This window comes from Telopea speciosissima, chromosome 10 (genome assembly GCF_018873765.1).
Source record: "Telopea speciosissima isolate NSW1024214 ecotype Mountain lineage chromosome 10, Tspe_v1, whole genome shotgun sequence".
NCBI lineage: Eukaryota > Viridiplantae > Streptophyta > Magnoliopsida > Proteales > Proteaceae > Telopea > Telopea speciosissima.
In genome coordinates this window covers 38,199,027-38,212,610 of record NC_057925.1, presented here as the reverse complement: position 1 = coordinate 38,212,610, position 13,584 = coordinate 38,199,027, and the positions used below count along the sequence as shown (strand labels likewise).

Genomic DNA, 13,584 nt, shown 5'->3' with positions numbered 1-13,584 from the left:
AGGTAAAACAATAAAAATAAAAATAAAACTAGTTTTATAAAAAAAATTAGGGGTAAACTTGTCCGATACGACTGATCTGTGTCGATACCATATCAGTATTGTATCAGTTTTACAGTGACCAATACCGGATTCAGTAACGTACACTTTTTTTTTGGTAATAGTACCGTACACTAAAACCATGTTTTTTTCAGGTCATGTTGATTCATTATTGTAATGTTTTCTTTGATATAATTTAATATCAACGCACAACAATAAACTAAATCATCACCGGTTCGATCTCCTTTTATCACCAGGAGTTCCAAAGAAGCACCCAAATTCTGGGTAGCTGTAATCAGTTGTGCAAGTAGGAATCTGATATTACTAGGAACCTCCTTGATCCTCTAGGACTCTCGGATACTTTCTCTTTCTTCTTTTGATTGTGCCCAAAGAAGCTAAGGCTTACACAAATTCATGACCCTTTAGAACTCCATTTCCATCTCTAATTCGTGGATGAGATGCAGCACTTCTTGTTTATTTTGCAAACAAGGAATGGAAGTTGCAAGATTCTTTCGGATGGAGAGGCAATGTGCGAGGGAGAGAGAAAGAGAGATTGGATTCTTGGAGAAATAAACACAGTAAAAAATCGATACCAGCCTGAAATTCATTAAAAATACATTTTTTTTCATGTTTTTAAATATATTTAGAAGGCAAACCAAAACCAACCCGAGACCAAACCGATAAGAGAAATCGAAATCAAACTGAAACCGGTGCACCCTTATTGGATCATGTTTTGGACTTACTCATTCTAACATTGATACCGATGAAATCGAACCAAAAATGGTCCAAACTGACCGATTGACAACCCTTACAAATATCATATTATACATTATCATATATGAAAAAAGATCTCTATTGGTAGTGTTTCCTATGCCTTCTCACAAGATACCGTGAAATGATGCCTCTGTGCCCTGAGTAGATACCTAGACATGCTTCTCCATTTACCCAAACGCTTGTATAGAGACCATGCAACCAAGTAGAGATCTCTTGCCTATCATATAATATATTATATAATAGGGCTCATGTTTTCTGTGCCGCAGCGCAGGCTGCGCCCAGACACATGGGCCTACCACTCAGAGGGGCAAGGTGGTCATTGTGCCCACCTCTATGTGTCTAGACACAACCTACGCCCCTGGCATAGAAAACATTCTCCTTATATAATATTATAATATAGTATATTGTAATATAATATTAGTCTATTTTTTCATCGTTATATATTCTATTAATCTATTATGCTTAGTAGTAGCAAAACAATTATTGTTTATAGCCCATAACCTACTATCATAATTGATTATTCATAAATAGATCAGCAATGGAGATTTCTCTATCCTCTTGAATAGATCAGCAATGGAGATTTCTCTATCCTCTTGAATGTTGATGAGAGAATCCGAACTCCCATGTTGATGCGCCCTTAAGAACACACTCATTTTTTATCAAAAATTAAGGACACACTCATTAGCCCCTCCGCTGGTGGAGGGGCTGCACGACCAGATATCATTCTCTTACCCTTTAATTAAACATTCTGTCACCTACTTTCACCACCCCTCTTGGATATGCGTCCAAAATAGGTTACGAGTACCATGACTTATCTAAATCATGAATCATACAATTTCTGAGAATCTGAATAAGATTTTGCACAATTCAAGTAGAGATTTACTTTAGGTCGGTAAAGCAAATGCTCTTTTAGTACAAAACATTGGAGAAAGGGAGCGAGATGCCCCTTGAAAGAGAGAAACATAAAGAATGATCAAAAACAGTGAAACCAGCGAGGTACAATTATATTTAGAAATGCAAATCCATCCAATGGGGACTGTAATCCTCCCGTATCATTCGAAGATCATCCAGTGCTTGACTGCTTGTTGCTCTCTGACTTTCTCCTCTCGTTCTCCAACACTTGCAGCATAGTTCATCATCTCCTGCAACCCTCCCATATCCATCTTAATTTATTTTTGCAAAAACATTTACCCAAGCAGGGTGTGTGGTGGGGTAACTGAAGTCTAAGGGGGAACTTCTCTCACTAAATCCAAAAACCCAAAATGAAGAAAAATTTTAAAACCATAAAATCTATATGATCTATACACAAAACTCAATTGCAAGAATTGTGATTTCCATCAGCGGAGGGCGTTCACAAAGGCCATGAATGAATCAACGTCCCGCTTCTCGGAGGAGTACTTGATGGGACTTGCTGAGTGTTTGGGGAAGAAGAGAATGGTGGGGAAGCTCCCAAGCTGCAGCTCACTCTCAGCGAATGCCTTCTGCTCTCCGTCTGCCCTGAATTTCCCAACCTTTACCCCACTCCCAGCCAGCTTCTCTGCCAACTCCACATACGATCCTTCCATTGCCTGTCATAGACGTATTAGCATTAGTTGATGAATACGTTTTTTTTTTATTTTTTGCGTTAAAGGTGTTTGATGCTGGTACTCAAAGAAAAAACTTTCTTACCTGGCAGAAACGGCACCAAGGCGCATAGAGCACCACCAGCCAGGGTTCTTTTCGGTTCTCCAATCTGGCCAGATTCTGTATCCCAGTTCTGCTCATGTTCACCACGTTCTCGGTACTGAAGATGTCAGCAACGGCGATGTTTCCGTTCCCGTTTCCATTGGTTCCGGCGCTTCCATTAGCTTTACCGTTTTCGGGCTCAGCTTCCTGTTTGATGTTGCCCTTGTGAAGGCCGCACTCTTTGGCCATGGCGTCCTCCCACCACCATCTCCCTTCCCTCTCGTGCTGCCCTGGCAACACCGGCCTTGTGCAGGGTTCGCACCCGATGGAGACGTAACCCTGCGAGTGCAACGCATTGACGGGCACATTCATCGCCCGCAAGAAGTTCCAGATATCATGGCCGTTCACGTTTGCGAGTGGGTTCCACTTAACAAGGCTGCCCATTCCACCATCCATTCCTTCGAAGGAGGGGTCCACCTGGACAACAGGGATTTCAGACCTGGTGCCTGGGGACTGATCTTTGCGCTGCCCCGTAATCCAAGCACGAAACCCCTTGAGGGCCCTCCGCAGAGGCCTCACCTTCCTCACTCTGCAGCACTCCTGGTGGCCGTCCTCGTAGAAGGAGAAGAGCCCTTTGTTCCTAACCATTCCCTGCACCTCGACCGCATCAGGGAACATGTACTCGATGCGAATTCCATAGTGCTTTTCGACCGTGTCGAACAACTTGTAAGTCTCAGGGTTAAGCCTCCCTGTGTCAAGGCTGAACACCCTGAATGGTCTCCCCGTCAACTTCGCATACTCGATCAATACCACGTCTTCGGCCCCACTGCAACAATCAACAAGTCCATATTCAAAAACTTCATCTAAAAAAATCAAGTGGCAGGGGATACACAATTGCATAATGATTGATGATCGAGATCAATCAAATACCTGAAGGCAATGGCGATGTCATTTCCGAATTTCTCAAGGGCTTTATCAATAATTGCAAGAGGAGAAGCATCATCGAGATCTTTAGCCAGTAGCTTGTAATCTTCCGGTTCTACTACGTTCTCTGCTACCTCTGCAATTATAGAAAAAGGGGCAAAACAGTCATTACACTTTTGGCTAAAGGGGGATATCCACAAACAAGGTTCAGGGGAACGGAACACCAAGCGTACCAGGAGCGACTACGGTTGCTGCAAGAGGAACGATTGAATCTCTGCGTTTAGGTTCAGCATGGACTGGTTGCACTAAGTACCGCTTTCCGGTAGAATTCGCCGGGACCGATGGGACGAGTGTTCGATCTAATGGTCGAAAGGTACCGAACTGTGGAGCTGCAGATTATAATGAGAACCAATAACAATCTCATCAGATACAAATACCCATCATAAGAGCTTTACTGAAGACGGAAATGTGGAGGAAACAAGAGATATAGCGTAATGTGTTGTTGAAACAAAAAAGAGAACCCTAAAGGATTTGGGGAAAGAGAGCTAGCTGATTAAAAGTAGAAAAAGAAAAACCAAATAAACTTGATGAATAGCAGAGATTTAAAACAAAGAAAAATCAAAACTTTTTCTTTCTTAATAATCGCAGCAAAGAATAAAAGAAATTCATCATATAGATGGTAGTACCTCTGAGCTCCTGCGAAAAGAGGGAGCGAAATGAGACGGAACCAGAAATCGCAGAAGATGATGCAGCAAGCGCCATGAGATTCAGATTATAGAATTATGAAACGCACTTGTTTCTTCTCTGTAAAATTTCTCAGAAGCAAATTCGACTCGGTGGTGTGGTTTGCAAAGTTGTTGTTAGTTGTCCCTTAAATCTCGGTAACCCAAACAAACTGCTTAAATAATGGACTCAGAAAGGACGTTCAGTCCAGGTTCATTGAACCTAGACGTTTTTTTTCTGACGGGTTTGGTGTCATGCCATTCTTACACGTGGCTTATTTTCATTGGATCATTGTGGTTTGTTCGTCACCTGGCGGCCTTGGGGCAATTTCGTAGTGAGAGCTCCGCTCGCTGACGCTGAGTTCTCTCTCCTGTTGACTTTCAAATGCCTCCTCAAGGAATCTTAATTAACTAACGATACATTAGATTATTTAGTAGGTAATTCATTTTTTTAAAAAATTTTTTTTTACTAGTTAGAGGTAACAAAAGATTCCAATCCAAGAGTTTATGTGGTGGCTGTTGCATGTGAAAACCTCTGTCGCCCGGTCCACCCACAGATGAGCCTGCAAGAACCGAGTAAACGCAAGAGAGTCGGTGTGACTCCAGCCAAGAACTCTCCGACGCTCAAGTCAGGTCTCCAGTACAACAGCGTAACAGTTTAGTAAAAAGTGAGTTGAGCGTTTGAGCTCCATACCTAGGTATTTATAGGATGAGATGAGGCGGTTGAAGGAGTTCTTATATGATAAGAGTCCTCTATTGGTAGGACTCTTCCACGCGGAATGGAGTGGAGAGTTATTCTCGAAGTCGGACTCTTAATGAGGTAAGAGTCCTTATTGGAGTGTAATTCGGTATCGCATTGGGATTGTGGCTCGATCCTTATCCGGTGAATCTCGGGCTATGCTGACATGGCTTCATGATCCCCGGTGGGCCGTTATTGATGCTTCTGGGGAGGGCTCGGCCTCGGACGACCGTGTCCACATGGCTCGGCCTCGTGCTCGGCATATGTGATGTGGGAGTTGCTCCCAGACGCGTGTGTGAGCTCGGTTGAGCCCAGGTGCTCTGCCTATGGCTGATTTGTGCGGGCTCGACTCAGGGATCGGCAGGCCTGATGCTCGGCCACGGAGCCCGGCCAAGTTGGAGACGGGAGTGATCACCCCCTTTGTCGGTGTCCAGCTTAGCGCAGTGCACCTGGTGCTCAGCCCGATTCTCGACGGGGCTAAATGCTCGATTGCGATGCTCGGCCAAACGGGGGACTGAGGTGGTGCCCTTTCCTCTGGTGACTGGTTTGATGCGGCACTAAACAGCTCAGCTCGGTCCTCGGGTTCGATCCCAGTACATCCACGTGGCACTTCGTGGTTGGACGGGGATTCTATGACTCATCACAGGCCCCCTTACTCATCGAGGCTCGGCTCGTCCTTGATGACTATAGTCTTTCACCGTATCGTCTATTTGGTCCTGAGGCCGAGTCCGAGCTCTTTATCTGCAGCGATTTGACGTTGTACGGACTCTGACAGTTGGGTGTCAGTGCCATGTCACCCACTGCAATAATGGCTAGGGAATTCAAACCGTTGCAGGATCTGAACCGTTGGATCTCCTTCTCTAAACTCTCCTCAGCCATTGGATCTGGACCACTTAGTGGCGATAAATAGGCGAAGGCTCTTCCCTTATTTCTCACTGTTTCAAATCTTTGGAGTGCTCGGCTAGCTCAGAGTCTTCAGCTCTTCAGGTGCTCGGCATCTTCAAGCTTTTTAGCTCGTCTCGTGTTCAGCTCTTCTTCAAGCTTCGTCAACCAGTAAGTCCTCTCTCCTCAACATGTCAGTTGGTAGTGGTCGCGAGGACGAAGTGCTCACCAGGGTGGGTGAAGTTACGAGTCTGAGCCGAGAGCTCTCTACTCACTCACCCTTCATAGACTTGCTGGCTTGACCTCGGATGAGCCCCCCACGGTGGAGCCCCGCCAGGCAGATGATGTTGAAGTCCCCCTGCCCCCGGAGTCCGGGCATGAGGCTCAACCTATTGCCGAAGATCGAGCCGAGAGCTCGGGATCGTCCTTAATAGACGACGAAGAGTCAGACGGAGAGAAATCTTTCGAAGATGGGGTCGGCTCAGGCGACTCCACCATCGACTTCCCTAAGCCTGAGGAGGGAAGCGTCGGCACAATTGAAAGCACGGTCACCGAGGCTGACCTCCAACGCCTGAGGGTCACTTATGCCATCCCCGAGGACATCCAACTCTGAGCCCCCAACCCCGGGGAGATGGCTTGCTTCATTCGGCCCGGTGAGGTGGCCTTGTACGAGATCACGTTTAAGTACGCTTTCAGGTTCCCAATGCTCAGCCTGGTGGGTCAGATTCTAGACTGTTTCCACCTGTCCCTGGGTCAGCTGACGCCGAACGCGTGGCTATTGTTGTATGGCTTCCACGTCTTCTTCCATATGATGGACCGAGCTGCGAGTATGAACCTCTTCTCTCGACTCTGGTACCTGAAGAAGTCTTCGGAGAAGGGGTGGTACTACTTCACTCGTCAAACACAAAAGGGTTCGGCGTTGAATACGTACAAGTATCTGGACCGAGTGCCCTCCTCTAACAAACACTGGAAGCCTTGGTTCTTCTTTGCTTCCATTCCCAATTGTCCCTTCCGAACCGAGTGGAAGGATATAAAGCTCAGCTATGTCAACCGAGTGTTACCGTTGAACGAGTACGAGTAGACTTCGTACGACCTGATTCGCTAGCACCTGCCGTTCGACGTCCAGCAGCTCCTGAACAAGGAGTTTTTGCAGAGGTGGAATCTAACCGCGGGTAGGAAATCTGAGTCGAGCCCCTTACTTTTAATCTTTTCTTTCTGTGTTCTGACCCTTCTGTTTTGTAGTGGTTGGCAATGTCCCTCAAATGGACTCGGCTCGGCCTTTAGCCGAGCCGATGGAAGAAAGAAAGAAGAAAGCGGCCGAGAAGGCCAAATCAAGGGGCGAGTCCTCCAAGCCCGGAAGGGGCAAGGCCGTTTTGTCGAGTTCAAAGGATACAGTAGTCGGCCTTTAGGCCGGGAAGGGCAAGGGTGCGGCGAGCCCGCCGAGGAAGGAGAAGGGTAAGAGAGAGAAGGGTGAGTCGAGCCCGCCGAGGGATTTGAAGCGTCAAAAGCTCTCGGTCAACTTCTCGGGTGGTAACCCTCCCCCGGTTGCTTCAAACCTGGGGATTGCCCGACTGGCCTTGGGGAGGGTCTCGGCCAACAACATCCCGATCCGACCTCAGTGGAGCCTTTTCCCCGGGGGCTCGGCTCTAACCTCGGCCTCTCACGCCAAGGAGTGGCTTGATGTGGGTCGGCTCCCCAAATACAAAGCCATGCTGGAGGAGTTGACCAACCCCGAGCTCCTCTCCATGTTGTTCTAGGACTTTGCTATGGTAAGCCTCTTTCTCTCGTCGAGCAGTTTTTTCCTCTTTGGGCTCAACCTTACTCACACTCGCCCTATTTTTCCAGGGCCTCTCTAAGGCGGTCAAGGCCACTCTTCGGCTCAAGCGAGCCTTCAACGACAACGCTTCCCTCGAGGCCCAATGCATGCAAGCTGGGAAGGAGGCCAACGCCGCCATCCAGGCACGCAGTGAGGCCGTGGCAAAGCTCGAGATGATGAGTCTGACCTCAAGGTCCTCCGAGATGAGGCGGCTGAGCACAAGAAGGAGGTGCAGGCCCTAAAGACCCAGCTCGCGCAGCCCAAGAAGAAGGTCGATCGAGGCTACCCTGGCGGAGGCCCAAGCCGAGGCGGTGGAGGAGTACCTCCGGTCGAAGGAGTTTACTGAACTGTGCCATGGCTTAAGGAAACCTTCGCACTCGAAGGGGTACGATGAGGGCCGAGCCGACCTCTTGGCCGAATTCAAGGTTGCCTTTCCCGACCTCAACCTCGCCCAGCTCGACAAGGACATGGCTATAGTGGTCGAGGAGTTGGGAGAGGAGGAGGGGGGAGAGGTTGCGCAGACCATTCCGACCGAGGTCATCCCATCGACCGAGCCATCTGTCATCACCGAGGACCCCAAGGACACCCCTGCTAAGTGTACTGTTGAGGACGTCGCCGAGGACGCCGCTAGGGACCCTGTGGAGATCCCCACCCTCTAAAGTTTTTCTTCTTTTTGCTTTCGATGTACATGTCCCCAGACTCGAGGTTTGAACAATTTGTCTTTTTCCTTTTTTCTCTCTTTTTTTTTTTTTTTTTCTTTTTTTTTTTTGTGTACCGTGTCGAGCTTTCGACTTTGAATGAATGAAATGCCTTTTTCTTCTAAATTTTGTCTAAGTGTTTGCATTCGGTCGTTCTCTTTTCGTTATTTCGTCAACGATGCTCCTATATCCGAGCACCGACGTCGAGCATTCGGTCTGACCCCTCAACCAAGGTCAAGGCCTTAGTGAATGTATCTTTCAGCTCAGCTAGAATCCTTGGAATGCGTCAAGGGGCTGGGCTGAGGCCGAGCTCTCAACCGTGATTAATGCCTTAAGCTACTAGGTTGGCTTGGTCCCTGTGTCCGACGTTAGCGTGGGATTATTTCTCCGGGCCGTCCACTCGGCCCAGCTCAATGTCTTGGGTGATTTTTTATTGTACCCCAGGTGCCAGTCGGCTGAGCCATCGTGCTCGGTGTTAAGATGGCTAACTCATGAATAGTCTTGTGAGTCAGTCAACCTCTGAGGGCTGGTCTTATGACCTTGTTGCCGACCTATGAGGGTCGGTCTTTGTTGTAGGCCAATTTACGAAGATTGGTCTTATGATTTTGTTGCCGACCTATGAGGGTCGGGCTTCGGCGTTGGCCACTCTATGAGGATTGGTCTTATGACTTTGTTGTCGACCTATGAGGTCGGTCTTGGCGTCGGCCTATTTATGAGGATTGGTCTTATGACTTTATGTGTTTTAGACTCAAAATAAACTCAAGAATGAAGAGGAGCACGTCAGCCAGTCTATGAGGACTGGTCTTAAGACTCGGTATGTTTTAGACTTGAAACAAACTCGAGGATGGAGAGGAACTTCAATTTATTGAATTTCAAAACTTGAAGTAAACATCCAAGCTGAACTGAATATAAAAGCAATGGCGCCGAGAACATAGGTGAAGACAAGTAACCCTAAATCGAGCCAAGCCGAACATAACACTTTATCATTTTATTAAAAAATTTTCTTCAAATTCTCCAAGTTCCATGGCCTCGGTACCTTCTTGCCCGTCGGAGTCTGCAAACGATACGTCCCTGGGTGGATTTGCTTGGAGACTATATATGGCCCCTCCCAATTTGGCGCTAACTTTCCTTGTTGTCTCGGCTGAGATGCACTAACTTTTTTGAGGATGAGGTATCCTTGGAGAAAGTGCCTTTCCTTCACCCTTGAGTCATAGTACTTTGCCGTCTTCTATTGGTAGGCTGTGTTCCGAAGCAAAGCATTCTCTCAGACTTCATCAAGGAAATCAAGATTGGCCTTGAGTCCATCTTCATTTGTCTTCTCGTCAAAGTTGAGCACTCGATAAGATAAGGCCTTGACCTCCACGGGGGTGAGGGCTTCAGTTTCGTATGTTAGCCGAAACGGGCTTTCTCCCGTGGGTGTTCTCACTCTCGGGAGCTCTTCCACCAACTTTCCTTTGGCCTCATCCAATCTTCTCTTGATCCCCGCTAGCAGTGTTCGGTTCGACACCTCTACTTGCCCATTAGCTTGTGGATGAGATACCGCCATCGGGCGAAAATCTATGTAAAAGTGCTTGCAGAACTCTCGAAAGCTCAGGTTGTTGAATTGTACACCGTTGTCGATGATGAGCACTTTTGGTAGCCCGAACCGATAGATGACCTTGTCTCAAAAAAACTTTTCCATGTTCTTCTCCGTAATGGTGGCTAGGGGCTCGGCCTCGACCCACTTAGTGAAGTAGTCGACGGTTACCACTAAATATTTCTGATTTCTAAATGCCGGGGTAAAATCTTCGAGAATATCCATCCCCCACATGGCAAACTGTATAGGGCTCAGCATCGAGGTTAGCTTCGTCGTGGGTCGGCCCAGAACGGGAGTGAATAGTTGGCACTTCTCGCACGTCTTTACATATTTCATAGCTTCTTCTTACATTCTCAGCCAGTAGAATCCTTGCCGAAGTATCTTGTATGCCCATGCTCGGCCCCCCATGTAGCTCGCGCATATTCCTTCGTGTACTTTTGCCATGGTGTACTTGGTACCTTTTGGCCCGAGACACCAGAGGAGGGGAGTTGAGACAGCTCTCTTGTACAATACCCTGTCAATCATCTTGTACTTCGCGGCCCGGATCTTGACTTTTGTTGCATCCTCGCGATTCTCTGGGAGTTGATTGTTCTCCAGATAATTGACGATCGGGTCCATCCAGGTCGGCCCGTCTTCTTCAATGTGCTTGACACTTTCTTTGTGTAGGGATGGCCTTTCCAGAATTTCAATGTAGACTGATCGGCTCAGATTTGGGAGGTCGCCTTTGGCTAGCCGTGAGAGGGAGTCAGCTATAGCATTCTCTTGTCTCGGTACACGAACCATCTCAAAGTGCTCAAGCTTAGAGATCAATGCTCAGGCTCGGATCAGGTCTTTTATCATCCTTTCATCCTTAGCCTCGTACTCACCATTGATTTGGTTGACCACAAGTTGCAAGTCGCTCCGTACTTTCAGTCGGTTGACCCCTATGGCTTTGCTGACTCGAAGTCTGACTAGGAGGGCTTCATATTCGGCCTCGTTGTTGGAGGCTGGGAACTTGAATCTTAGGGCGTATTGGATGCGAAACCCCTCGGGGCTAACCAACATCAAGCCCGCTCCACACCCGCCGGAATTGCTCGAGCCGTCAACATTCATGACCCATGACTATTCGGCCTCGGGCTCAGCCTCGGTCTCTCCCATTGATTCGACATCCCGCACCTCGGGGTCGGGTATCGTGCATTCCGTGATGAAATCTGCTAGGGCTTGTCCCTTTATCGCCGTTCTCGGGCAGTAGTTCATATCGTACTCGCTCAGTTCCACTGCCCATGCGATCAACCGACCCGACACGTCTGGCTTGTGTAGTATCTTCTTGAGAGGTTGATCGGTTCACACCGTGATTGGATGAGCTTGAAAATATGGCCTCAGCTTCCTCGCGGTCGTGACAAGGGCAAATGCTACCTTCTCAAACTTGGAGTATCTTGTCTCGACATCGACGAGAACAATGCTAATGTAGTATATGGGCTTTTGTGTTCGGCCCTCCTCCTTGATCAGTATTACGCTGACCGCGACCGGGGTCGCAGCGAGGTAAATTTGGAGCTCTTCTTTAGGCTCGGGTTGGGAGAGGAGAGGCGGACTCTCCAACTATTTCTTTAAGTCTTTAAAAGCCTGCTAGCATTCCTCGGTCCACTTAAAATCTTTTGGGCTTCGAATGTTCTTCAAGGTTTTGAAGAACGACAGGCATTTATCGCCCGATCTTGACATGAACCGAGCCAACGCCGCTACTCTTCTGTTCAGCCTTTGCACTTCCCGGATTGTTTTTGGAGGGCTCATCTCTTGGATGGACTTGATCTTCGCCGGGTTGGCCTCGATCCCCCGAATGGAGACCATGAAGTTGAGAAATTTCCCCAAGGTTACGCCGAAGGTGCACTTGGCGGGGTTCAGCTTCATTTGGTTCCCCCTCAGCACACCGAAGGCCTCTTCTAGGTCAGCCAAGTGATGCTCGACCTTCAAGCTCTTAACTAACATGTCGTCCACATAGACTTTCATATTTCTACCAATTTGTTCACAGCATATGTAGTTTACCGACCGTTGGTACATCGCTCCGACGTTCTTCAATTCGACCGGCATGACCTTGTAGCAAAAATTTTCTTGGTCGATTCGAAAAGTCGTGTAGGACTCATCCTCTTCGTGCATCAGGATTTGATTGTAACTAGAGTACGCATCCATGAAGCTCAGCATTTCGTGCCCAGTGGTGGCGTTTATCAATAAATCGATCCGAGGCAGCGGATACTCATCCTTCGGGCATGCCTTGTTAAGGTCAGTATAATCGACGCACATTCTCCACCTCCCATTCGGCTTGGGAACCATGATGACGTTCACCAACCACATCGGGAATTTTTCTTCTCGAATGAATCCTGATCATTGGAGCTTCTCCATTTCCTCTTTGATCTCGGCTTACCGATCGAGGGCATAGTTTCTTCTCTTCTGTTGGATCGGCTTTTGGCTCGGATCCACATGGAGTTGGTGCTCGGCTATGTGCCTCGATATACCAGGCATGTTGGTGGCCACCAGGTAAAGACATCGGAATTTGACTTTAAGAAGTTTCTGAGCCGATTCCTTTGTTCTTCGCTCAGCACTGATCCGAGCTGTACCATCTTTCTTGGATCTTCATCACTAAGGGAGAATGGGATGAGGTCTTCTATGGGCCTTCCGCGCCTTTCAGTGAGCTCATCCCGCTGGTCTTCAGGGAGGTGTTCAACGCACATTGCCATTCCTCGGACGTTTCCTTTGTTTTTCTTGACGAATGTTGCATAACATTCCCGAGTCTTCTTTTGATCATCTCGGATTTCTCCAATCCCGTTCTCTGTGGGGAACTTCATCTTTAAATGCACCGGTGAGATGATAGCTTGAAGGGCGGCGAGTGACGGGCGACCAAGGATCGCATTAAAAGCCACCACCAACCGTACCACCATGAACTTGACTTGGATCGTCGCTTGACATGGGGCGTGTCCGAACGTAACCAGTAGGTCGATCGACCCTTTAATCGTAGCAACGGCCCCCGAAAATCCATGGAAGGAGGTTCCTTCTGGCTTTAGCACGTCAGCTCCGAAGCCGAACTTTCGATAGGGGTCGAGTGACATAAGATCCACCGACGCTCCTGTGTCGATCAATACCCGATGAACGGGTCTCTTCGCGATTTCCCCCTGTACCACCAAAGCATCATCGTGAGGAAAACTTATACCTTCGAGGTCGGCTTTGGAGAAGGACATTGTCGCCTCGGACTTCGGCCTTTTACTAGGCATTTCCGTGATCCCGACGAACCGTGCATTCACCTTGGCTTTCCAGGTGGATTCTTGTCCGGGCCCTCCAAGGATAGTGTATATGGGAGCTCCTTTGTCATTGCTCAGTCTGGATCCATCGTCTTTCTTTTTAGCTTGATCCCTGGGTTTGTCGTGTTCGACCCTTTGGCTATCTGTCCTCGGCTAGGCCCTTTGCTGGTCTCGGTCCTCTGGTCGTCGACCTCCACGTTCTTCTCGGTTTCCTTTAACATACCGCTTCAGGTGCCCTGCCTTGATCAACTCTTCGATTTCTCTTTTTAGCTGATAACAATCTTCGGTGTCGTGACCAGTGTCTTTGTGGAATTGACAATACTTGTTGGGATTCCGGGATGACCCGGCTTGAATCGATCGCGGTCGGTGGATGTATCCGTCGTCTTGAATTTGCATCAAAATTTCCTTCTGCGAAGTGTTCAATTGAGTGTACTCGGAACTCTGAACTCGGTCCGTCCTCTCAGCTTGGCGGTCAGTCTTTTCACT

General features: G+C 48.1%; 1 protein-coding gene across 1 annotated transcript; it reads right to left on the bottom strand.

Annotated features, from left to right (window-relative positions):
- Positions 1-2,125: 2,125 nt before the first annotated feature.
- LOC122643127 (5'-adenylylsulfate reductase 1, chloroplastic-like) lies at positions 2,126-4,232 on the bottom strand. The gene is made up of 5 exons (XM_043836771.1): positions 4,086-4,232; positions 3,633-3,788; positions 3,406-3,535; positions 2,479-3,301; positions 2,126-2,378 (listed from the first exon to the last, which is right to left on the bottom strand). Exons 1-5 carry the CDS (start codon positions 4,159-4,161, stop codon positions 2,148-2,150), a joined length of 1,416 nt encoding a protein of 471 aa, XP_043692706.1. The 5' UTR covers positions 4,162-4,232; the 3' UTR covers positions 2,126-2,147.
- Positions 4,233-13,584: the final 9,352 nt, after the last annotated feature.

Excerpts from the sequence above, each read along its gene's own strand:
- LOC122643127 (XM_043836771.1), bottom strand. The coding sequence starts at position 4,161 with ATGGCGCTTGCTGCATCATCTTCTGCGATTTCTGGTTCCGTCTCATTT. Across the intron at positions 3,789-4,085 it reads CTTTTCGCAGGAGCTCAGAG|CTCCACAGTTCGGTACCTTT; the intron begins GTACTACCATCT and ends TATAATCTGCAG. Across the intron at positions 3,302-3,405 it reads GACATCGCCATTGCCTTCAG|TGGGGCCGAAGACGTGGTAT; the intron begins GTATTTGATTGA and ends TGATTGTTGCAG.